The 24,687-nt window shown below is 31.6% G+C and overlaps 2 protein-coding genes across 2 annotated transcripts in view; one reads left to right on the top strand and one right to left on the bottom strand.

Annotated features, from left to right (window-relative positions):
* Nucleotides 1-1,755: 1,755 nt before the first annotated feature.
* Nucleotides 1,756-9,658, bottom strand: LOC116770110 (rac GTPase-activating protein 1). Its single transcript, XM_061527775.1, has 13 exons — nt 9,376-9,658; nt 9,003-9,205; nt 8,738-8,891; nt 8,215-8,369; nt 7,141-7,242; nt 6,637-6,736; nt 5,923-6,079; nt 5,557-5,674; nt 5,172-5,321; nt 4,488-4,738; nt 4,173-4,299; nt 3,673-3,797; nt 1,756-2,832 (listed from the first exon to the last, which is right to left on the bottom strand). Exons 1-13 carry the CDS (start codon nt 9,485-9,487, stop codon nt 2,799-2,801), a joined length of 1,788 nt encoding a protein of 595 aa, XP_061383759.1. The 5' UTR covers nt 9,488-9,658; the 3' UTR covers nt 1,756-2,798.
* Nucleotides 9,659-10,313: 655 nt separating this feature from the next.
* Nucleotides 10,314-24,687, top strand: part of LOC116770115 (protein kinase C, brain isozyme) — a 102,511-nt gene continuing 88,137 nt past the window's right edge. Inside the window, exon 1 of the mRNA XM_032661468.2 lies at nt 10,314-10,601. Coding sequence (XP_032517359.1) covers nt 10,420-10,601 — 182 coding nt within the window. The 5' untranslated portion in view covers nt 10,314-10,419. The remainder of the gene's footprint in view (nt 10,602-24,687) is intronic.

Raw genomic sequence — 24,687 nt, 5'->3', positions numbered from 1 at the left:
CTAAAAGACCTGGGCCTATCCAGAACTAATATCAATTCCTTCTGGGAACGTACTTCGAAGGCAGCCCTTGTAGGTTCTTTTCAAATTTGGTTAGGTAGAGAGAAGAGCTTGGACGGTGGAGGTGAGCGTTTAACGCGTGTTAGATAGGGGCCCCTTAAACCTACATCTGGGTCGCACGTCCCAAGCACTGTTGAAGCTCCTCTCCGTGAAACACGATGGACCCGGCACCCGCACGGTGATCTCATTGAATGCTAAGAGGTTTCGTCTCTGTTTAAAAACTTCAAACTCCCGACGTTTCGGTTACTTTGCAGCAACCGTGATCCCGGCAAACATCTTCTCTGCCCGATAAAAATAATAAATTACACTTAGTCATCCGAAAATATTAGTTTCATTCCAATGAATACTTGCGAAAGATCTCATTATTATGAATGTTTTAGAGGAGGAAATTATGATGAAAATTTGTATTTTTTTTTCAAACATACTTGCTTACCCTACCCCAAATCTCTGTGCATGCCACTGAACGCTAGTAAATACTTTCGTGGACTTTGGTTCGTTTCCTTAGTTCAACTTCAACTTATCGCATGGAGCAAATTCTTATCCAATTTGGAGCTTATAGGAGCTACAGCTCGAAAATATTAAATTTTCATTGTTATCGCCCACCCCCGCCATCCATATTGGGAGTAAATTGTCATGAAATCCCCTCGTACATCATTTCCACATCACAAATTTGGAATCGATAGAAGCTATAGGTTAAAAATTGGAATTATTCATTGTTAACGCCCCCGCAACACTCCTTGTGGGTGGAATTTCGTCAAACCCGTTCTTAGCTGACCTCTACTCGGCAAAAGAAATATTCCTACCAAATTTCAAGTCGCCATGCCTTATAGCTCCATAGAAATCGTGATGATATAGGTGGAAATCTTTTTAAATTATAAAAGGGAATATGCATCAAATTTTTAAATGGTCTAAAATATTTTTTCCCTAATACTTATTATCGTCATATTATAATGAAAAGTTTTTTTTTATTTACTTATTATTCAAACCCCTAAAATAATATTCAAAAAGTGCAAAATAAGGGAACGAAATTCAAAATTCCAAAACGCGTCACCATTAGTCGAACGAAATGTGACGTCATCTGATACGACATTGCATTCATCAGCGTCGAAAGTCATTATGTTTTACAAGTTTTTATATTTTTGCCTACGTTATAAAGTAGTAAACTATTAATTTAAAACAAAAAAAAAACATGAATATCCCCTATTAGTACGGCACGGACGGCGCCACTTGTCACACTATACATGAATACAATCGAAATGTCTGTTCAGTTTAAACTGAACAGCTTTTAAATATAACTATATGAAAGTATACATGGTACGTGAATCAAAAATGATATTTTAAATCTGTGGAGCGACGCGGTCAATTTTGACAGGACTTTCACTCGCACGTAGGTAAAGTTGTAAAGCTAGTAGAAGCAACTCACGCTATTTTGTAACAGACTTTAAAACGGAAGAACTTCGCAATGCGACTATTCTATGCCTTTGTTAGTCTATGATTCGATTATACTTAGGCTGATTAATTTTTTTTATTTTAATACAAAAGATGACTGTCCTGCGTCTTATTTTCTAACACAGGATCGGACAAGGATTTTCGAGAAATTAAATGAAATTTCCTAACCACGATGAGGCGTATCTCAGTGTGTTCACTATGCGGGGGAAGTCGTCGGCAACAGGTAGTATACAAATAAAAACGATCAAAGGTTTTTTATGGTTTTATTTTACTATACACAGCCTTATAACTAAAAATACAGCAACCGATTCAAACAAAACATAACCTACGTTAGTAGCTAGAACACACACCCATACACTAGTCGGTGACTAGGAAAATGTTAAGTCTAAGGAAACGGAATTCACAACTAACACAACGACGCAAACGAACGTCCAACGAGAGAAACATCGCGTTTCAATAAATATATAACCTACGAGATCTATCAGCATATATAAACCAAGCTAATGTAGATATAAAGCGCCTTAGACCACACAAATAATACATTAACTTAAAACTACCATTATATTATCAAGTAGAAAGCGATTACTGATTACATTTAAACATGTCTTATCATAACCCGACCAAAGAAACGATGTACGCGGAACATTATTCACACTTATATATATTCCTAAACTAACAAAAAAAAAAAACGGAAAGAAATAAAACGACCCAATTCGGTTTGTACTCTGAATGTGTGAGATAAATATTCTCTAGATCGACCATCTTAGGCGGTGGCGTGACGTCACGATAACGGAAATATTCAATAACACGATTAAGCTAAACAAGTGTCGCAGCTCGGCTACAAACATGGACTATACGAGAAGTCTGCAGTTCGACTACAACAAATACAACGAGTAAAGCTACGACCCAACACATGTATATCATTTTAAATCAATATGTACATTTATATATTAACAGAGACTTGGCAACTTACAATGTTATTTTATTGTCATACAAAGCGTACATAAATAACATAATCTATTAAGTACCTACTATTCCTATAATCCGTCCAGATCGAGTCTTAATTTATATTATATTTAAACATATTAACAAACATTTTATATATAACTTAGACGAAATCTTTCATTATGCAGTTGCTAAATTAAAATAACCTATAAAAAAATTAACTACCTGTATATAGAATTAAATGTAAACATATTCAAGCTTTGTATGAAGGCACTTATATTCGTGGTTAACATTACTTGTCTCTAACAATAGAAACAAAGGAAACAAAACTATTATCAGGTCATTCATTACTGAAAGTAGTTTCTCTTCTTTCTTGAAATCCTGCAATAAATATAACATGATTATTAACTAAATTTATCTCATACTTAAATCATATAATGTATGTACATTTGTATTGAATCTATATGAAACAGTTCTCAATTTAGAAACTATTTTCATATGGATAATGTTCCTTAATTATAAGTCGAAAACTATATTATGTTCTTGTAATACTGGCATATAAAGCCACTTTTATATATTGTGTAAATATTTCTCACTGTGTATAATAGATCAGTTGGCTTAGGAAATCTACATCAAGTTCTATTTAGGGGTTCCCAAACTTTTTTGTGTGTTGACCACTTTGAGAATAAATTATTTTTTAGCACCTCCGTTTTTTCACCTTCTGAAGAGCCACTGTAACTTATTCTACCCAAATAAAATTATAATCACCCCTCCCCCAAGCATCTATAAAACACCACATTTTTTTTGAGTCCGCTTTTGGGCCTCCAGCGACCAACAAAGGCACGTTATCACCCACTTTAGGAAAGCCTATATATATATATATCCTATTGCATAATAGAATTACTTGTTACAACTGGTATAAACCAAACAACGTTTCTATGTGGCCTTAGTCTTTCTTATTCGGTCGTATAATTCTCCTACACCAACTGTACTGTATTATATTGTATTGGGTAACTGAACTAAAATAAATCGAAGAATATCAATTCAATCCTCTACCACTTTCACCCATCCCTATCATTACTGTTATGATTTACTTCTTAGTCACTTTGTAATATTTCACAAGTAAAATATTTTTTCAAGGTAAATCGTAAATGCACATAGAAAAAAAAGTATTAGAATAACAATTATTTTATATCATTAAGTAGCATGTTATATATTTACCCAGTATCAGCGGGGGAGAAGAAGAATCCTCTGGGTCTGTTTGTATTGAGAGGCGAACTCACATCAGAGGGACACGCCCACTGGGACCAGTAGTCGCCCGGTAGGTTCAATAACACTTGCATCACCTGCGGTTCAATAAAATTATTATATTTCAGAATATAATGAAAACAATTAATTGAGAACATTCCATAAAATTATTAAATGTGCTTGCTTATTCAATGTTCGTCTCAATATTTTTATTAATTATGATTTATTTGCAGCAAAGTTATTGATGAATTCCAGCAATTTCAACATTAGAACAGCAAGTAAATAATATTTTCTTCATAAACTATATACATATATAAAAATTCTTTACAATATATAATTAAATCATCTTTGCTTTCAATATAAGAGTTAGCAAATAAATTTTAACATTAATTATCAAGAAAGTCTAAACTGTCATATAATGAGTTAGTATTGATAGAGCAACAATTTTTGGTGAATATATTGGTGTATCTCACAGTGAACATCTTCTCAGTAGCGGTGTACATTTGGGCAGCAGTCGTTAGACCGTAGCCCACCACGCTCGGGGCGAACATTCGCGCCAAGTTGTCAACACCCATTTCACAGTCAGGACTTTCAGATACCCTGAAATAAATATATAAATATATATATATAATAAGTATAAATGTTCATGTTATATTATTTATTTATATTATACTTATTAAGCCCTGCAACAACGCGACTGTATATAAAAATGTAATCTATAACAGGTATACCACTCGAGAAGTTAGTTAACTGGATATTTTAAGTAAACCTTTACAATATAGTCTTACTTCTGTAAATGCAACACGAGGAATGCTAGTGTGTCTCTATTGGGCTGTGGCAGCTGGGAGACGGCGTGGACCATTTGGGCTGTGACGTCACTGGGTTCGGCGAGCGACGCCGCGTTCATGAAGTCAGCCCACAGCGCGCTCGATACGAGAGGCTCCTTGAGCGAGCGGAGAAAGTCTTTGATACAACCGCACACCACGTGGACGTCCTCACCTGACAGGGACGGCGACCCGCAGCCGCGGAGGAAACGCTCCTAAAAAAGATTTTTTTATTTAAAAATTCACTTCACTTTGGACATATTTTATGAAGTGAAACTTCTTATGCGACTTCCAACAAGGTTGCGTTAAACGTTTAAAGCTGAAAGGAAGAGAGGGAGATACACAAATGTAGAAAGCAGGAGAGAGAAGGAGAGAGTCAGTAGATTCCAAGCACATGCGCATGGTATTCATGCTATGCAGCGAAGTAAACAGTGTGAGCGTCGTGGAATTAGCTATAATAAGTGTTTGTTGCTGTGTCAGTTTATTTATAATATTCATTACTTTTTTAGTATCATTTGATACACTTATAATTTAATAAAGCAGTATTTTATTTTCGAATTGAGTGGATAAGAATTGTTTACAATTATCAAGTTTCACTTCTCCACGTGCGTATTATGTATACCATAACCGATCCATCAAAGTACAAACCTTAAGTCTCTTAACGTCTTTATCGACGGCACATATGCGGTATATCCCTCTCTCAGTGAGACCTCTTTTCTCCACTTCATTAATACAGTGAACCAATAGCGCCGGGACCATAGGTGGAGTGGACGGTGCGAAGTCAGCTATACTACCCTCCTGATGATACACAGAGACGTATTTAGTACACAATTTTATTAGGTTTTTGTGACTTGTATTTGTCAATTGGAGAATAGCAATAAACTTTGATGACATATAGTTTATTACTATTTAATGATAGTCATAGTATATTTACAAGTTTTGGTACGTGGGGTAATGTGCGTGCGCATGTATTAGTATGTGAGCGTGCGTGCGTGTGTGTGTGTGTTTTATTGTGGTATGTCTGTGCGCATACCTGGTGCGCTAGTGCTCTTCCAGGCGGCACACAGGGTAGCGGCAGCAGAGAGCGACACTCGGGATGCGCCTGCGCACGACACTGCTCACACTTAACACCCATCTTGGCAAACTTTATGCTGAAATGTTATATTATAATACATATAGTACACGTATACATATATTTATTATAGAAGCATACTCGCTAATTTGTTTTGTATTTAAAAAAATATATATTTAAAATACAAATTTGTTCACCTGCAGAGAGTTATGCCCTGCTACAAATAATTTATATAAAACAAGTAAATTTCACCATAGTATTTTACAATAAAAAACCAAACTTATTTGTCATGGACTATATTTTTTTTAAAACTTTCATGATACTCACGTCTTGCCGCAAGGTCCGCACGTTTCTCGCTTGTAGAAGTTTTTTCCTATAAAGTTATGTTGCCTCGGCCTCACCCTGGGCGAGCCGTATACAGCTGACATCACCGACGGAGTTCTTTGAGGGCGAGCTTTCGGAGTATCAGAGGCGCTCTCGGACTCTACACACAAATATGTGTCGAGACATGAATCAAATAGGTCCATGTGGTTAGTAATTACAGCGGGATAGTTTTGCAAGCGGATACGTAGATTATTAAAAATTTTATACCAGCATATATATGGATGGATGTTTGTTCCTCTTTCATGATAAATTTATAAAACCGATTTTGATGAAATTTCTCAATAGGACTTCTGCATGAGGATAACATACCATAACAGTGGTATGGTATCTGAAGTCACGTCACACACTATAGATGTCTCTGATAATAAGCTAACATGTTGTGTATTTCATATCACACTTATGCGTTATAGAGACGAAACTTCGCATTCCATGGATTCACCGTGCGAGTGCCGGGTCCATCGAGTTGCAGGGAGAGGAGCTTCAAGAGTGCCTGGGACTTGCGACCCAGGTGTAGGCTCAAGGGGCCCCTAAATGCTTACCTCCAGCGTCCAAGCTCCTCTCTGTATCTAACTAATTGCGAAAAGAAAAAAATAGCAAAGAAAACGGAGATAAAGTCGCGGCCATGAGCTAGTAAGCTAATGTCTAAATATTATTTACCTGGGGGCGCGGAGGGCACCACATCCTGTTTATTGCGGGACAGACGAGGCGCGGGCGGACGAGGGGTTTGCGCTTCATCGCTACTCTCAGATATAGGAAGCTGGGAAATACAGACATACATTGAGTCGTGGATGCAATTAAAACGAAGGACCAAAATCAATACATGTTTTCATTCCAAACTACATATTATCTGATGAGAAACAACATTTTCGCATTTAAATAGAACTATATTTTTTTGGTTAAGTTTTTTACATTATATGACATTTCACCAAACAATAACTTTTCGGTAACTTTTTGTCTTTTCATCATTGTTTATTTAAAACATAGTAAGTCAGTTAGTTTTTTGGAAAATGGATTTTGTGTTTTTTTTAATGTATCAAATTATAATATATCTGACTCAATTACTTCAAAGACAACTAGACTGCACCAACTATAGACATTTCCAAGTTTGTAGACACCCTTAATGTATTAAGACATTTGTTTTGTATGTAATGTGATACTCACAAAGTTCTGTGGTGGTTTAAGGTCGTGGGTGGTGGGGGCTCTCTCAAGCGTGAGTGTGGTGGTCGCAGTTGCCAGCACTTTACCACCATGAAGTTCCACTGTCTGAAAAATATTAAATTTGATTGATATTTTTTGTTATGGCAACACCGAAGAACACTATATACGAATTTAGTATTGATTTAAATTATATCAACTACATAAAATCTTGATTATTCTACATAATGAGATGCTAGTAAATATGAATGTGTACTAATTTTAGTTTACAAGTAAATGTGCTTTAATTTCATGAGAAATTAATTCGTTAAACCAGTAATATTATGATAAAAAACTTCTATTACCTAATCATTAAGGAAAAATTACTCAAAAGTTATAACTACTTTTACTTTTCCAAAGTATCTTACATTCAATCCATTATCCAAAGCAGTGGTACTATTTTGTTGAAACTGTTTTAAAATGACAATTGTTTTGGTTAAAATAGACCTTTTATAGAACTCTGATATACTTAGAATTATAAGTAGAAACAAGGAATAGTCCATTAGGATATGTTATATTATATATGTACTTGAACATTGATATTTAAGACATTATGAAGACTTCATACAAATTTAATTCATACTTTTCATACATATATAGTGTCATTTACATGCATGCATATGAGCACAGTATATAAAAAAATTATCAAGATGAACAAATATTTGAGATGAGCTTTGTAAATTATACTATAAAAGGAGAAAATCATCTGTATTTGAATATTAATGTTTTGGCAAATATTGATTGAATTGAATGAATAATTATTGATAAATGTATATATTGATATTTTATACCTTTTTCATGATCAAAGCTAGGGATTGGAACGGCTTGCATGTATCCACATCCCCTTTTAGTAACATTTTGCTTATATTGGAAGAAAAAGATATTCAATAACACTGAGATTTTCCTAACACAGACCTGACATCAGATCAGACTCGATATATTTGCTATTATCAAATAAGGCAACATTTCTGATTGAATGATAGTTACACAATATCAAGTAGTTGTTAAACATATATTTTCGTCCATATTTCCGTTCTGTACCTTAGTAGCTGACGATGTCGATGATCGTCTTTTTTTAGGAGCATCAGGCCGAGCAGCCCAACCTCCACGCTGGACCCAGGAACGACGCGTCGAAGCCAGTGACAGATCGAGATCATCCTCCGAACGTGAATATGACATCTCGGATAATAGTGTCCCTATATCATTTTGATGTTATACATTTGTTTTGCAGTGAATTATATGTGACAATGTATGGGTATATAGTTAGGATGTTTAATGTAGTTTGAAATAGTCTTATATAGCCAGGAAATAAACTTAAGTCTGAATCTATGTAATATTAACAGAATATATAATGCTGACATGAAAATTTTTATGAAGAAATTTTATAGAAATGAATTCAGTAATCGGAGAGTATGATTCAAACAAAGTGATGTAGTTTGATGTTTTCATTGTAAATTGTAATTTGATAAATCTCTAAGATAAAGTTAAGGAATAAATGTTTTATAACTTTAATAATAACATCAATTTCAATGGTCTATGAGTATTGGTTAGAAATATTACAAACCAGTAGAATTAAGTTCCGGTACACCATTCAGTTTGGCGTTATGGTCCTGTTGTGCCGTGCCATTCAAGAAGGCCAGCTTCTGTAGGGTTTCATTATTTAGCTTCGCTCGGTTGTCATTGAAGAGCAGATCCCTAGCCATATCCAAGAGTTTGCTCTGGAATTAATTGATTGTTTACCTTACTCATATCAACATTAGATCATTATACCATATATTCATATAAGCGACGCAATTAAGAAATTTTAATAAAGTATGGAATAAACATACCAACTCATTATATTTCTTCATAACTACATTTCTTTCTCTCTTTTCACCGTCTAGGAGTTTCCGAACATGAGCAAATTTCGCTTCCCATTTTTCTAATTTATTCAAGGCTTCATCAAGCTCTGTCTGTAAGCGCCTCGCTTCCGCCTCTGCGGTGGCCCACTGGGTTCTCACCCATTCCATTTGTTTTACAAATGCTAGAAAACCTATAGAAACAACAATTTTCATAAAATATTCAAAAGCAATGGGAAACTGTGTCAATGTTTTATTTTATTAATGTAGGTAGGAGTCAGAAAGGACTTAAGCAAGACTACTACCGCCATAAGTCATTTTACGAAAATATATTTTGTTGAGGTCAAGAACTATATGAACTTACATTCTTCCGATGTTCCATCATTTAAAACACTGTTCAAACGATTTATATCGTCAAATTGTGCCACCAAGGAGAGGGCTATACCACTACCAGAGTCAGAATTTTCTGTGCTCATATTTGCTTTAATTATGGCAAAATAAAAATAAATCTGAAATTATATACGTATTCAACACTTAAACCATTTAATTTTCACTTTGGAAACTAATATACTACAAATATATATTGTAACTGCCAAATGTTCTAACGACTCTTTAGTAAGAAATTTGAATAACGACGCCTTGCGGCTGTCGGTTGGCGAATAAAACGTCATGTGTCAACATTCATAATATTTAAAAATAAAAAACTTCTTGTCAATGCCGTCGAATAGGAAAAAATAAAACTCCTTGTATTTTCTTAAAACTTGACTATTATATCTTATTAGTAGGGAATAAGTAGTAAGGGAAATAAAATAAACCCAATTTAAAAGTATAAGTAAAAGCTATGTAATATTTTAATCTCATGGATCTTATTATCAGGAATGTGGTGATCTGTGCATTTGTGATATATTGATAAATAACTCAAAGATATATAAAAAATAAATCTGGAGAAAAGATTTGTTTATTTTTCTATTAAATGAACTTCAGATATTTTAAGTATTTTCAAATAAAGGAGCAATATTTCAAGATATAAGAAATGGCACTTGTCTGTAACAAAAAAGTTAGTTACAGCTCCTACCTGTGCAAGTTGTAAATAAGTAAGATTTTTTTATTCTGTGGATTCAGTCACTGAAGAATTCTGTAAAATTTTGCCAATATCGACGTTTTTATTCATTGAACGAATTATATTATAATTTTGAATTGTGCGTAGACTATCTAAGATTAGCAACACAGGTACTTAATTTGACATCTGACTTTGACAATGACATCTTTTCAGGGGCTAGTCAGATTTCCATAATTCTGTCAAAGAGCGATGACGTTCTGCTGAGGACGGTCTGCTTCTGCGGGTCGTTCGCGGTTTATTGTGAGATAATTATTTCCGACTACACCGGTAACTAATCGCCGGCTCACTATGGCGGACGAAGAGAATAATTGTGATGAGGGTGGTGGTGAGATTAAAGCGGGGGCGATGCGCCTTCGGGGCCGCAAAGGTGCCCTCAAGAAGAAGAATGTTTACCTGGTGAAAGACCACAAGTTTATGCCGAGGTTCTTCAAACAGCCAACATTCTGTTCACACTGCAAGGACTTCATATGGTAAGTTAATAACGAACAAATCATATAGTTGCTATTAAATTTGTTGTGTATAAAAATAGTCAGTGTTTACAATGCTTAGGCGCGTCGGATAAACTCGGGTTTCCTCTTGATAAGACTATTGTGGTATAATAGCCGGTAAATTATTTTTGGCACGCTGTAAATTCCTCTCGGATTGTAAAGTATGCTTGACATCAATAAACTTTATTTATTGCTTCCATGTAATTAACTGTCCTTCAGTCTTTCCTGTTAATAATACACTGTTTAATAACGTTTATTGCTTATATTAAGCTTTAATGGGACTTTTAAAATTATTAACAGAAAATTTTAGTGGAATCAGTATTTTTTATTATAGAAATATATTTTTTACATTTAATTGTACTTAAAAAAAAAACATTCATTTATGAATGATTAATAAAAAGAAGTATTCAATCAAAATGTTTCATTACAAAATAAATTGTAAGTCTTAAGTAAATTAGGTAAAGTAAGTTCATTAAATAACTGGGTAAAAAAAAATTCAAGGACAATATTTTTCTCAATAATGAATTTTTTTTCAAAGTAAAAATTAATGCTCTTAAAATAATCAATATAGCATTCCTTATATAAAATTTTGATCAATATACTGAAATACACATTTGATTGCTACATAAAATTAAAAAAAAAATCTATATAATAATTTTAAAATTAGAACATGGTATATGCTCATGCTTATTCACAATGAAATTGTATTTATTGAAACATTAGTTTATTGCTGTCTTAACATTAATTTTAAACCGACAACATTATTTTGTATGTATTATATATTTATTGAATATTATATAGGCTTAAAATAATATGTGCTATTAAATTCATTTTACTACAGTAGCACACTCAGACAGATTAATAAGGAGGGCAGTACAAATAAAAAAGATAAAGCTTCTAAAGCTGTGTCCAAAATCCGAGCAAGGAGTAGAACATCCTTTTTTACTTGCTGTCATCTCGTTCTCACCCTCTTTGCCATATATTTTAAGGCTGATATGCATCTGCATTTATGTTACGAAATTCTTTAGCCGTTGGTTTTAGATGTTATGCATCCTTATTTACTGGTTGCTTATTTAATACTGACATTCAACATTTTTTTTTATTGATAGTCAAGGTATATATTCATATCAAATTATTAGCAATTTAAATAATGAAATTGAAATAGCAGTTTCTATATTAAAATGACATTAGCAAAGACGAATAATTGAAACAAACATATCCTTTATATTGTAACAATTCAGAATGTCGTTCCTCTCATTGACCCCAAAGGAACTAATCCAATAGACCCTGACCCACAAGCGAAGACTTCGAGCTCAAGTCCTTGGTTCACATACTGACAAATAGCTTTTTAATGAGTTCGCTAATTAACTTACAAAACAAGCGTTTTATTATTAAATATAACAGATGATAAAATAAAAAAAAAAATTGAGATAAAACCTGTTACCGCTGTATTACGTTTTTCTATCTATTGTTTTACGTAATTGATTAAAAAAGACTACGTCTTTTTATTTTCTTGAATTTATTTGTTGTGAGAGAAGTCGGATATCAGTATTTTGTAAATCGTACTATCTAGTCTAAGCCCGGCTTAATAATATTACATATTCATAATTTTTTTATCTGGCAATAATATTAAGGTTACTAACCTTATAAAGTGGTTTGATTAGCAAGAATGAATTGGAAATAAAAATGTTGCTTACGTTATTACTCTCAATATTAACGGTCCTAATGGTATCGTATTCACGTTGGAAATAAGACGTAATAATATTATGAGTTGTAATACTGAATCATGTCTTTGATTATAAAAAATATTTTACAACTATCCTTAACTTATTCTATTCGACAAACTCTGTCATGTTTTCTCCACGCAGTACTCAAGATATAATTCGTCCAACATATAATAACGTTGACATCGGCGAAATATTCCACGATTCCAGTGCGAATGAAGCCATACCATTAAAAATATATCCTTAAAAGTGCATTACAGTTTATATACATATTGAATTTTGTATAAGTTATGTGTTCTAGAACTATCACACCATTTAATTATAGCTAAATCTGTATCAAGTGTGTACGAATAGTTTGCTATAATATCTAAGTTGGTTTTATTATATACTAGTTTTTGCCCGCGACTTCCTCCGCGTTAATTTCAGCATTAGTAATATATGTTTAGCTGATCGGGCGAACTCTATTCCTCCCAAGAAGCCATAAATAACCAGTTATTAAATTTATTAAGTATTTTTTTCTTTTAACATCAAACAGAATATAATATCCTATATCCGTTTCCTGGTTCTAAGCTATTTCCCCTCCAATTTTCAACCATATCCCTATAGCCGTTCTTAAGTTATAAACAGTGTAATTAACACAACTTTCTTATATATATATATATTATAATTTATACATTTTAATTCCGTCCAGTATAAATGCTTTTAAATTATTTACTTCGTATAAATTATAGTCATTACATTGTTGAACGAACTCCATACCATCAAATCTATTACAAATAGCTCTTAGCGTGTTGCTAAAGTGAATCGGTTTTAATGGAACCTAAATTAATTCCCTTCATATCGGACAGCTATATTGTTTTACATTTTCCAGTCAAATATAACAAAAAAACATACTAAAACATACATAACACGTGATTGGTTCGATTCCTTTCACTCTGTATGTATAATTTGTAAAAAAAAACAGAGTTAGTAGTTTCAATGGAAACTGAACTTTATTAACAAGTAATAGGATTTAAAATGTGATACTGATGCTATGAGCGAGATTAAAGGCCAGAAAAAATATTATTCAGGCATCTGTTTTAAATTAATAACTATATACTAAGTGAATGAAATATTTAACGAGCTTCGACCGTTGATATCTGTGTATAACGTCTTCATGATTAAGTTTCCGATATAAAATAAATCTAATAAAAATAAAGTTTACTTTAAAGTTGAACAATAATATTGCTAACGACTGTTTGATTAAGATTAATAATAATTCGGTTATAATCAAAGCCTTAATGTATACTTCGCCCTTTATAGAATAAAAGCGGTAATGAACATAAGAAAACAATAAATCCAAGGCTACTTAGGAGAAGGAATGATTATGATCGGACAATACTAATTGATATGCATATTATTTACTTTTACTTTCTTATAATGAGATCTAAGACTTTCGCTAGTATTCATTAAAAAAAACTATTTTTTTTTTCGTATTATCCTAAGCGTATTATTTTATTTTTTAGTTTCGGTTACTTTTCAGCGACATGATCACAGCGTAGTGTAATCCGAAAAATATTAGTTTTATATTTGTTCTTGTCAGCTTAATATTAATTTCATTATAATATGATCTATAAATTGTACACAGACATAATATTCAATTCGATTGCCTCATTTAAACTCTATTCAAATATACACTTTCATTTGGTTTTTAATATTTTGAAGTCCTTATATAATTTACTTATATACTTTTAAAAAATATTCGGTAGAATATTTAATTAACCGAATATATATTTTAAGGGAATGGATAATTTTGTTGAGCAAAATAAATAACGACGACTCGCGTTAAAGCTGTGGTTGTAATGAAATTTGAGGATTTTTTAATAACTTTCAAAGTTTTAATGAAAACCCAGCACACTTTTAATGTACATTGTAATTAACGTCAAAAAATGTTGTTCTAGATAGAACATGTGCACGCTAGCTGCGCTCACAGAAGATACGAGTTTTTTTTTAAATAAATAAACTTCTACATAGAATGGTTTTCCGCGATCCTTTGTCTCGAGGTAAACAATAAAAGTATAACAGAAATCCGAGCCACATTTAGTTTTCACGTTGAACCTCCTTTGTTTAATATATATAATTATCTAGCCAATGTATTCTCGCCCTGTCAAGGTCCTGGTGTAGATTTATGTCAAGAAATTGTAACAAGGAACCGTGTTACAGAAGAGGCGCGTCACGAAGTTTTTTTTTCACTCTCTCCCATATTTTACAATCTCCCTGACAGCATTTTCGTGCTCCTGTAATTTATAAAAACAAATATAAAACACAATGGCTGCGATCCACCGCGTCATAGTTTGTTGACGTCGCCAATGAAAGACAATGAGCGTTTTTTATAATATTTTGTTTTGCGATTATGATGTAATGTTAACTAAACACAGATGGAATTTAATCTCTCTTTGACATAACTACGATAAAAGTATCTTATATGATAAGCTATGACCATACATGATTTACGTACAGCTATAACTTAATGAATGAAAAACTCGTAACTGCCTGTATAACGTTTCATAATGAATGTGATCTCAAAATTTTATCTTGAATAATATTTTTTATTTAAAAAAGAGAATGCTTGTGTTTGAAGATTTTGACTGTCTCTACTTGACAATATATGAGAGTAGTGAATTTGATTTGAATGAAACTAATTATAATATTGCTTGGAATCCTCAGGTACTTTATAGATTATTCTCAGCGTCTGACGATGGATAAGGTCTGATAAATAATAACTCTTTTTTTCGATCCAATTCCTATGTACACAGATTTGTGCCTACCTTAATATCCAGCGCTTAAACGTGGAAATGTGTGGGCTTCGGATAGTTAATTTTTTTATGGAATTTTATATATTATATATTCCAGTATTATTATGAGCAGCAAAAACTAACACTCGTTGCAGTATTTGGTATCAGTAAATAATAATTAATGCAAAGTAAATTTTATGAGCATTTGCATGTGGGTATGTCATATGCATTTGTAATACAGTGCCCTAAATCAAAGTAAGCTTTGTTAGAAAGATAATTTTTTTGTCAGTGTTCGCTTTTCAATCTATAATAAGTATATATATATTATTAATAAACTAGAAAATCCGAAATTCTTTTAATTAAATCTTTGAGAATATTTTTTCTTATAATACTCTAATCGACTTTCAAAGTGAATTTTTTAGTTTAGAGGCCTGTTCTTACATTGAAAAGAAACTTAAAATATTTAACGAATATTTTTTTTTATTTTTACTTGTTTTTCTTTTTTCGTTTTTAGTAATTATGAAAGTAAAAGTGGAATTTGGGAGTAGGAAGAATAAAAAACTTATTTATTCAACAATTTCCGCCTGTCTGTTACGTGGTATGATCAGTAAAGTTATAATTAACTTAATGATATCAAACATTTACGGGAAGACACATTTAAATGAAACTGAGATTTTTGGATAAACAACAAGATTTATTATATAATTTTACAATATATCTAACGTTTACGACAACCTCACGGCAAAACTTACGACATCGAAAAAAAATAGTTTTCGTCATGGCTATAACTTACAAAACAAGAAAATACCGATACATTTCTTGTTTTCATTATAATCCAGGAAGAATATGAATTGGCCACAACCAAAGAATTTAAAAAGATTTCTCTCTACACTTACATCCAATTACGTAGATGTTTTAGACGAAATAAAATATATGATTTTTCTATGGACTATACGTTGGTATATTAATTGTAATAGTTCAATTTAAAAAAAAAAAAGTTATTTATGAAAAAAAAAAATAGCGTAGCGTAAGTAATGTGTATACGAAAATCTTCAAGAGACGTAAAGTAACTTTCACGAATATTATGTATCCTGCGTCATTTTGTTTATAAAGAAAATGATTCTAATTAGTACATCTGGTGCAAACAAAGTTTACGATTCAATAATATCAACAGCCGAGTTTATTAGTTTTGTCGACGCAGAACATAGTTTTCTCGGTTACCGCTGTAACATTCTTGTCAAATTAACTGGAACTATTCATTTTGAAGGTACTATCATAATTTTGATGGCACATTTACAAAAGCAAATGTTCCGTAATTTCGACCTAATATATAAAAGGTAAAGAAGGGTGATGGGGGAAAAGGATTTAAATGATTGCCATCCCTATCACCGCCGTCTGTGACGACTGTTTTGAAGTAAAAAGCACTAGGAAATATGTAAATGGCTGTGGTTTCCTATATACTATTAGCTTATAAACATTTATCTATGTATAACGTATTTTGAATCGAGCTTCTTGTTAGTTTCACAATAATCTATGACGTCATTCATACACGTGTCTTGCAATGTTATACACAATATTTCTTTCATGCTTATATTTTTTTAAATTAATTAACAGTTTCCGTGTTCCCGATTTTCAAAGCGTTCAATTAAGGTAAGCTGTACAAGTTTCAATATATAAAAACTATCAATGGAATGCTATTTATTGAAAACTTTTCAGCTATCGCCAAAAATAGCTGATAATTTGAAACTGTAGAAGATTATTTTCAAACGTTTAGGGACCGTGCCGATTGATTAGCTTTCGATTAATAAAAAGTTCATCCAAATCCGCTCAATTATACTTCACATAAGATTATTCCTCAGTGTTACAATTTTTACGGTCATTAATTAAATAAGTATTGCCAATTGTTTCTCCATAGCTTTAATACAATTTAGCGTTGTAAAGAATGATTTTGATTAAGCCTGAATCTATGTTAAGGATCGCATACAAAATAATATCATATACTGACTAGTGTTTGATTTTGTAACAGCGAGATCATGTATAACACCTACGGATACATCATGCTAATATTCTCTTTAAATATATCTGACAATGGAAATCTTTATTATATGTATTTAATAAATACATACATGTTATAACTTACATGCAAATGTGTAGTTATATTTTTAAAATTAATTAAATTTTAACGCATACTTTATTTAAAATTATATTATTTTTATTGTTACAAGTGGCGCCACTAATTATAATATATTTTCTATAATCCTTAGAGTTATTTTTACGACTGATTATAATTAATTATAATTCTGAACAATTGTAATTTTTTAATGGCAACATTTAAGTATTGAGTTTCATTTGAAAGTTACTGGACGTAACGCTGAACGTTGAAAAACAAATCTAAAACTGTAACTCGAACATTATAGAATGAAAAATTAATTGACACGAGCAGGAATCAAACCTAGAACCTCAGGGATGCCTAGTTGTTTAATGCTTTACGTACAAACGTTTGTCACGATAGTTTAATTGGTCAAGATGCTGGAATGTGATATTCCGGAGAGTTCAATTTCGAGTCCTGCTTGTGACGATTTTTTCATTCTATATTCACATATGTTTTTAAAAAATAGACGTCAAATTATTTTAAATATATTTTTTCTAAAGTATCACGAGACATTGCCTTGCGATTATTTAATATAATGTAATAAGTTTTTGTTGTTTGATCAAATCACCTAATTAAATGCTAGAACCAAGGTCGTTTTGTTTCCGCATTGAGCAACAATGGTTAGTTCTCAACAATTTTTTCTTTGTAAACATAATTGCCAAGATGATGGCAGATATCTGGAACCGAGGCAGCCATTAAAACAAACCGTGTGTATAGAATACAAAGCGTTTAATGACAGGTTGTGATGCTTTAATAGGTCTTCTTGTAGAATCTTTGTTTAGAAAGATAACAACCCAATAATATTTTTAACCATCCTATTTATCCTAAGTAGTTGTCAAAATATGGATATTAATTTCATGAATATTCTTTGATTTTGATATGTTCGTATATTAAGAACTTTATAAAAAAAATCAATAGATAGTATACATTGAAAAATTATATACGAGAAGAATTGTGACAAGGATTCGTATCTGCTTCTTTTCGATTATCAAGTTTAACTTATTGATGATTGATTTATTTATGAAGTATTTTAGATAGAAATGGAATTAATATTTAAAAATCATTTAAGAAATGAAAATTTTCCGTTCAAAAGTTTGTCCATATTGCCTCAGAAGTTCACAGCGGGAGTTATTATGTAATAGTTCTTAAACACTAATGAAATACTGAATTGATATATAATGATGTTGAGTGGCTCTATTTTCGATTCCATGAACTCGCTATTTACGACATGATATCGAGGATTTTAATAATTGATGCCCCATCACGATAGCACGCCTAAACGATCACCGTTACAACCCAATCAGATCTGATGTCTTCGTTATGTTCGACAATAATTTGTTAGTTTAGTTTGTAGCGATCAGAAATACAGCAGTCATAATGTGGATTTAAAAATCTATAGCTTCCATAGAATTGAATATGTCTCAGTTTAACATCTCGTATAACAAAAAGAAACTCGCGTTACTTGTACCGTTTATAACTCAAGAATTGGTGTACGTATTTGGCCGAAAATAAGAGGGAAGGTAGCAGGGAACCAGGAGTTTATCCTTCTTTGCACGATGATGGAAATTTCAATCATAACATTAAGTGCCGGAAAAGCGTACTCCAAACCATTGTACTGTAAATTTGTTGTCGGAGGCAACTTTTTAATAAAATCCTAAATATGCTTATTTAAGACGTCTAAGGCGGAACAGAGTCCTCCCGGTGTATGCATTTTTAATTCTGAAATAGACGCGGACTGAGGCGCGGTCAAAAACTAGTTATGTATAAAAATAAATAACTGATCCTTATATTTAAAATAATTTAACTCATATGGATTTAATCAATAAACATAATATTCATGGTACAATCAATACAGTTAAAATACTCTGATAATTTGACAAAACAAAATGACACTATAATATCAATAAAACAGTTTTTCTCGGATATTACCCGCTTTTTATAGCACATTTTTACTAACAATTAGATTATTACTTCATACAAATAAGAATGTGTTCAAAATATACTTCAATTGATTTATTTACCTTAGAAAATCTTAGTTCTATAAAATAAAGAATACGTGCTCCCCAAGCAAATACCTCCACAGAATGTGTAACATTTAACCCAGAGTTTAATAAAGCTCCGAGCTCTCATAAGAGATGAGATGTTGGATCTCAATGAATGTTATCACAGGTGTCCTTGTTGTTACATGAGTCTGTTTCATACAATCAGCATGTTATTATAACAAAACTATTAATGTGTTGATGAAATTTACAAACTTGTAACCAAACATATTGCACTGTGAATAACGTAATAGAAATAGATATTTAAAACATGTTAACTAGACGTGTTATGATATATATATATATATATGTATATATATATATATATATATAATTTAGTACACAAAAAAAAATTACACGTTTATAAGAAATCATCATTCGTAATGAGATCTAAGACTTTCTCGAGTTTTATTCATTTAAATGAAACTAATATATTTCGATAAACTACGCGAATATTATTTTAAAACTACATTACTACATTAATCATCATTCGTATTATCGTTTGTAATGCAATGAAGTAAGTGCAGCGCTCTCTGAATTCAGCTTTTGTTGATGATTTTTTCATTTACTATCACCATTGTAATATCTACGATTTTTTTTGTATAACCAAATTATAGAATCTTTGTGATTATTATTATTAGGAAGTGAATAAAATTCTTACGTTAAAAGAGGTAAATTAGTTCACTTAGAATAAAAACAATCTCAACCGCGTACCTTGTTTAAGATCTCATTTTTGTTGTCTGTAAGCATTTTTTATTCCACGAAACTACAAATTAATATTTAGCTCAATTATGATTTAAAATTTTCATAATATTTCTAAATATATATATTTTTTATAACAGTTGAAGTTAAAAGACAAATGTTTTAAAAAAAAAAAACAAGAATAAGAACTTTTTTCTTATTATTTTAAGACGAATCTTAGGTTATACGGTATTGTGAATATGTTAATTTTAAACAATTTTATTTGAATACATCTCAGCGTACATAGCCGATCTCAGTATTCGCCATTCCAGCGGCTGTTCGGACGAGATAGGAAAACAATATCGATTACAGCACCCACAGGATACTGGTACCGATTAATACAAAAATAATGTTCGGGTCGAAGCAGTTATTTACAAACAAACAAATATTAGATAAGTAAATGTTAACGTTGCCTAAAATATATTTTATACAGCTTTCTATCAATGTCAGTTAACAATGAACAGTTAAATATTATTTTATTGTCCCAGGATTTGAATATATGCATAATTTAATTCTGAATTCGCTCTGTGTGTCAGTTCTTTGTGAAGTTTAAAAATTATTTGTCATTTTCAAATTGATAATAATGTGATACAAGTCACGGCGGTTTCAGCGTTACTGTTTAATCAAAACCTACAGTTACTACGTTTCACATATGTGAACGAATAAAAAACTTTGAAACGCTCGGAATTTTAAACATATAAAGTCTTAATAACGGCACTGTACAGAGCAGTAATATTACTTCGGGCGATCCCTCTTAGTCGCTCGTAAGTGTATGTAATACCTCTCAGTCATTTTTCATCAGTCATTCTTCACTTTGTATGTATTTCACTAGTTTATCTGATGGTATTTTTTCTTCCATAGAAATTTTTATTACTCTCTATTTTTCTATATTTGTACAGTTTTTTTGTCGTGTTTTCTGTCGTGTCTTCCACATTAAAAATATTGCATTATCAAATTAAATAAGTATACATATAATATAAAAGCGTAATTTCTACAATATTTATTCATGAGTAATTTATTGTACAACTAAATGAATTTACGGTATCATTCATGTGAGTATTGAAATTTGTGGTCTCCAATTTTACATGTTGACCCTAAAATGGCTGCAACTATACTAAAATTTTAATAGATATGCCTACATGCCGGCGATAAGAGCGAAGCGAATAACAAAAAATAATTAAATAGGTTTATGAACTTCACTTATATACCTATTACGTTTAATGTCGATATTCTAACAATATTTGAGTTTTCCTTTCTTTGATCATAATTATTAATTACTTAGTATTACTGTCTTAGTTGTGAGTAAACGAAGTTTAAGGAAATTTGTCTTTTGTGTAATCCTTTCGTGTGCCTATATTATTATACATATAAAAATATACACATTTATTGCAAAATAAATGCAAGTTCTCTTAAATATTTATGTATTTATACTAGTTTATATATTTTTATGAAAAATATGAATAAGCAACGTTTTGATACGTGTACGTCGGAGGCTGTCTAAACGTATTCCGAACGTAAATTAAACGTAATTCCTAGCTTACGTGACGTAACATACGGAGAGGTGTCGCAGGCGATGCAATTTAAGCTGGACTAATACCTGTCCCCAGTACATCTGTTACATGTAAGAGATATCCAAGCCTCGTACGAAGCTAATATTATTTTAAACATTTCCCATATGCAAAACAGTAACTCCCGACACGACACGGAAAAGGCGTTCCCTTTGTAATTAAACTTGCAATATGTTAACTGATTATATACTTTTAATGTATTCATTTTTTTTAAATTTCAAGTAAGTGATGACGTCACTGTTGTAATAGATTCGTTTTCATTATGAGCTCTGATTTTGAATCGGAGACAAGTGTTTATTGTGATGAGTTAGGTTATTTATAGAGAAAAATGAGCATACGGTCTGCATAAAATTTCCAGATTTAGCTTCAGATGTCTTTTCAACTTAGAATTTGGGGCCAAGGAGAAATATTTTGTATTTTAAATCGCAATTCTGAAATGACTTTAGTATCTTAAATCGAACTTCTGTTAGAGAATGTTTCTATGCCTATAACTAAATCGTCTGACCAATGTTAATTTTATAGAAAAATGGAAAGATACAAAACGGAAACATTTTATATTAGATAACAGAATAAAAAAAGTCTACATATTCTTAGCTACTTCAAGTCTATAGGAGGTGCTATAGCGAGGGGCCTTGTGACGTCACATCTCCAGTTGCTAATATCTTTCAATCTGTTTGTTCCCGAGGTTCGAGACGCCCTCATAATAAACAAGCATTGTATAAAGTTGATCGATATACCTCTATCATGAATGACATAGCTCTCCATGGCATTTATTTATAGTCCCTATGACCTCAATTGCTTAGGCCCTATCTGGAATACTAATGCTACAATTAGCGACCCTCCGTTATAAACTAATTTGAGCCTAAGAAGTTAAGTCAACCAATTAATTGTTTTGCAAAATAATTAAATTTAGATTTGGTGATTATGAATTCTTATAATTTTGCTGATTTAGTATTGTCTTTTGGGTTGTGAATTCCTTCCTAACACGACAAAAATGATGTTTGTTTATAGAGGTTTCAAAATATTATACCTAATAAATTTTTGGTCTCATTTCAGCAGAAATGAAGCTCTATTTACTAGCCGCCATTTTGACTTTAACTGGTTCAGTCGAAATGGATTCGTAACATTATTTGAATAAAGTTGCTATTTAAATGGATCCGTCTCAGAATGGTTGCATTTGTCGCACCTGTTCATAACGGCCATCTCTGAAATACGCAAATGTTATTAGGATCTTACCGGCACGTGATGGTAGGTTTTTATTTTAAGATATTTCCTTTGTTCCCATTAGATTTATGATTTAAGATGAATGAATTTACGAACCCTTCAAGAAGAATTGAACTGTTATATATAGCATTACTATATTTATAAATATTTATATCTATATATTCTGTTCGATAAGGAAGTATTTCCGTTTTGGAGCAACACGTATCTCAGAATATATAAAGTTATCTGATGCGATTGCATTGAATTGAATTTACCTAAGAGACGGTTTCGTAGAGTTTGGAGGTTGAAAGCAATGTTACACGTACACCTGCTTGTGAACAAATAATGCCACCGTCGATTCAAATAGATTATTCGTTCAAGATTCAATAAGAAACACATTGAAACATCTAACTACGAAGCTCCCACCTATACTACTTCCCCGGTTGAGGGCATCCTTTCAGAATTATTTTTATAAAAGCAAATTGATTACATTTATCCTTATAATCACCGTTTTTAATTGAGCCAGAAAAGTTCCGGCACGCTTTTAGCTGTCAAAAACAAATGAATCGCGAACGTTCTACGGCGATCTGAAGAAAAAAATATAATTGAGCCATTATGAATCATAAACCATGTTAATAAACACTAAATTTGCTCGACTTATTTTGTAGCGTTGTCCATTGTAATGACAGGATCACGAGCCAAAACCAATAATAATTGTTCGAAAGGCCACGTGGACGTCTCATAAAATGTGTTACTGTCTGTACAGTGCAATAAAATGTCCCAAGGCTAATAAAGGCTTCACGTACAGTCAGTGACGCAAGTATGTTTATTGGTCTACCATCTTTGAGTGCAGATGACATTCGAGCTGACAATACATTAGCTACATTATTTATAGTATTCATACGTGATCTAATTGTTTGGGATCGCTACAGAGACAGCGTCAGCTGTTGGATACTGAGATGTTTTATAATACATATGGGACGTAACGCTTATTGTTTTATGTCATCGCACAGAAATGCATTATTTCAATAATAGTTAACTGAATTACGTTATATATATCGAGATTGTTATAATTATTGATAGTTATTGGACCTATTTTGAAACATTTAATATATATGAGTTCAGTTCGTGTTATAGTTTGCTTCGTTTTGGTGGAATAGTGGGTTTTGTTATACCCGCATTAGTTTTATGATTCGGGAATATTAGTATTGTTTTATATTAACAACTGCTCAAACACTAGAAATATTTGAATATTATTTGCTTTTGAGAAATATAAATATTGCATAATTTCGGCTGCGTGGTGTTAAGTAATAATAATTGTATTTTAAGTTCTATATTAAACTCGTTTTATAAATTCGATCATCAAGTGCAATGAACTTATAGTGTATTATTTCATATATGATTTGAGAGTGACAATTTTTAATGATAGCCTCAATAGTATTTTTTTGAAAACATTTCCTGTTGAAATAGTAGAATTATATATAAAAATTCATTTCTTTTCGTACTGTTATCTTGATAGTTTTAGTCTGAATACGAACGAAAGATTTTTAAAAGAATTAATTTAACATAAAGAAACATTTAACAGAATGACTATTAAAATGTATTTTTTTTTTATTCTGCGTGTACTTTTAAACATCTTTTTTTTTTTATAAAGAGTAAAGATTTAAAATATTCAAATTATTTATATCTTTTGTTAATAGATCTTAATTGTTTCATATAAAATGACGTTATGAAATAAAAAAAATAAACTGAAGATCAATCGGTTTAATTCGGATATTGCGTTTACACTAAAAAATTGTACAAAAGCTTTCTTATACTAACACACGCGAAGTGCTAAACTGTGGCTGCAAAATTACCTGATATCTAT

Source organism: Danaus plexippus, assembly GCF_018135715.1.
Source record: "Danaus plexippus chromosome 13 unlocalized genomic scaffold, MEX_DaPlex mxdp_15, whole genome shotgun sequence".
Taxonomy (NCBI): domain Eukaryota; kingdom Metazoa; phylum Arthropoda; class Insecta; order Lepidoptera; family Nymphalidae; genus Danaus; species Danaus plexippus.
Note: the sequence above shows the minus strand (reverse complement) of the source record. Positions and strands in the feature narration are given on the sequence as shown.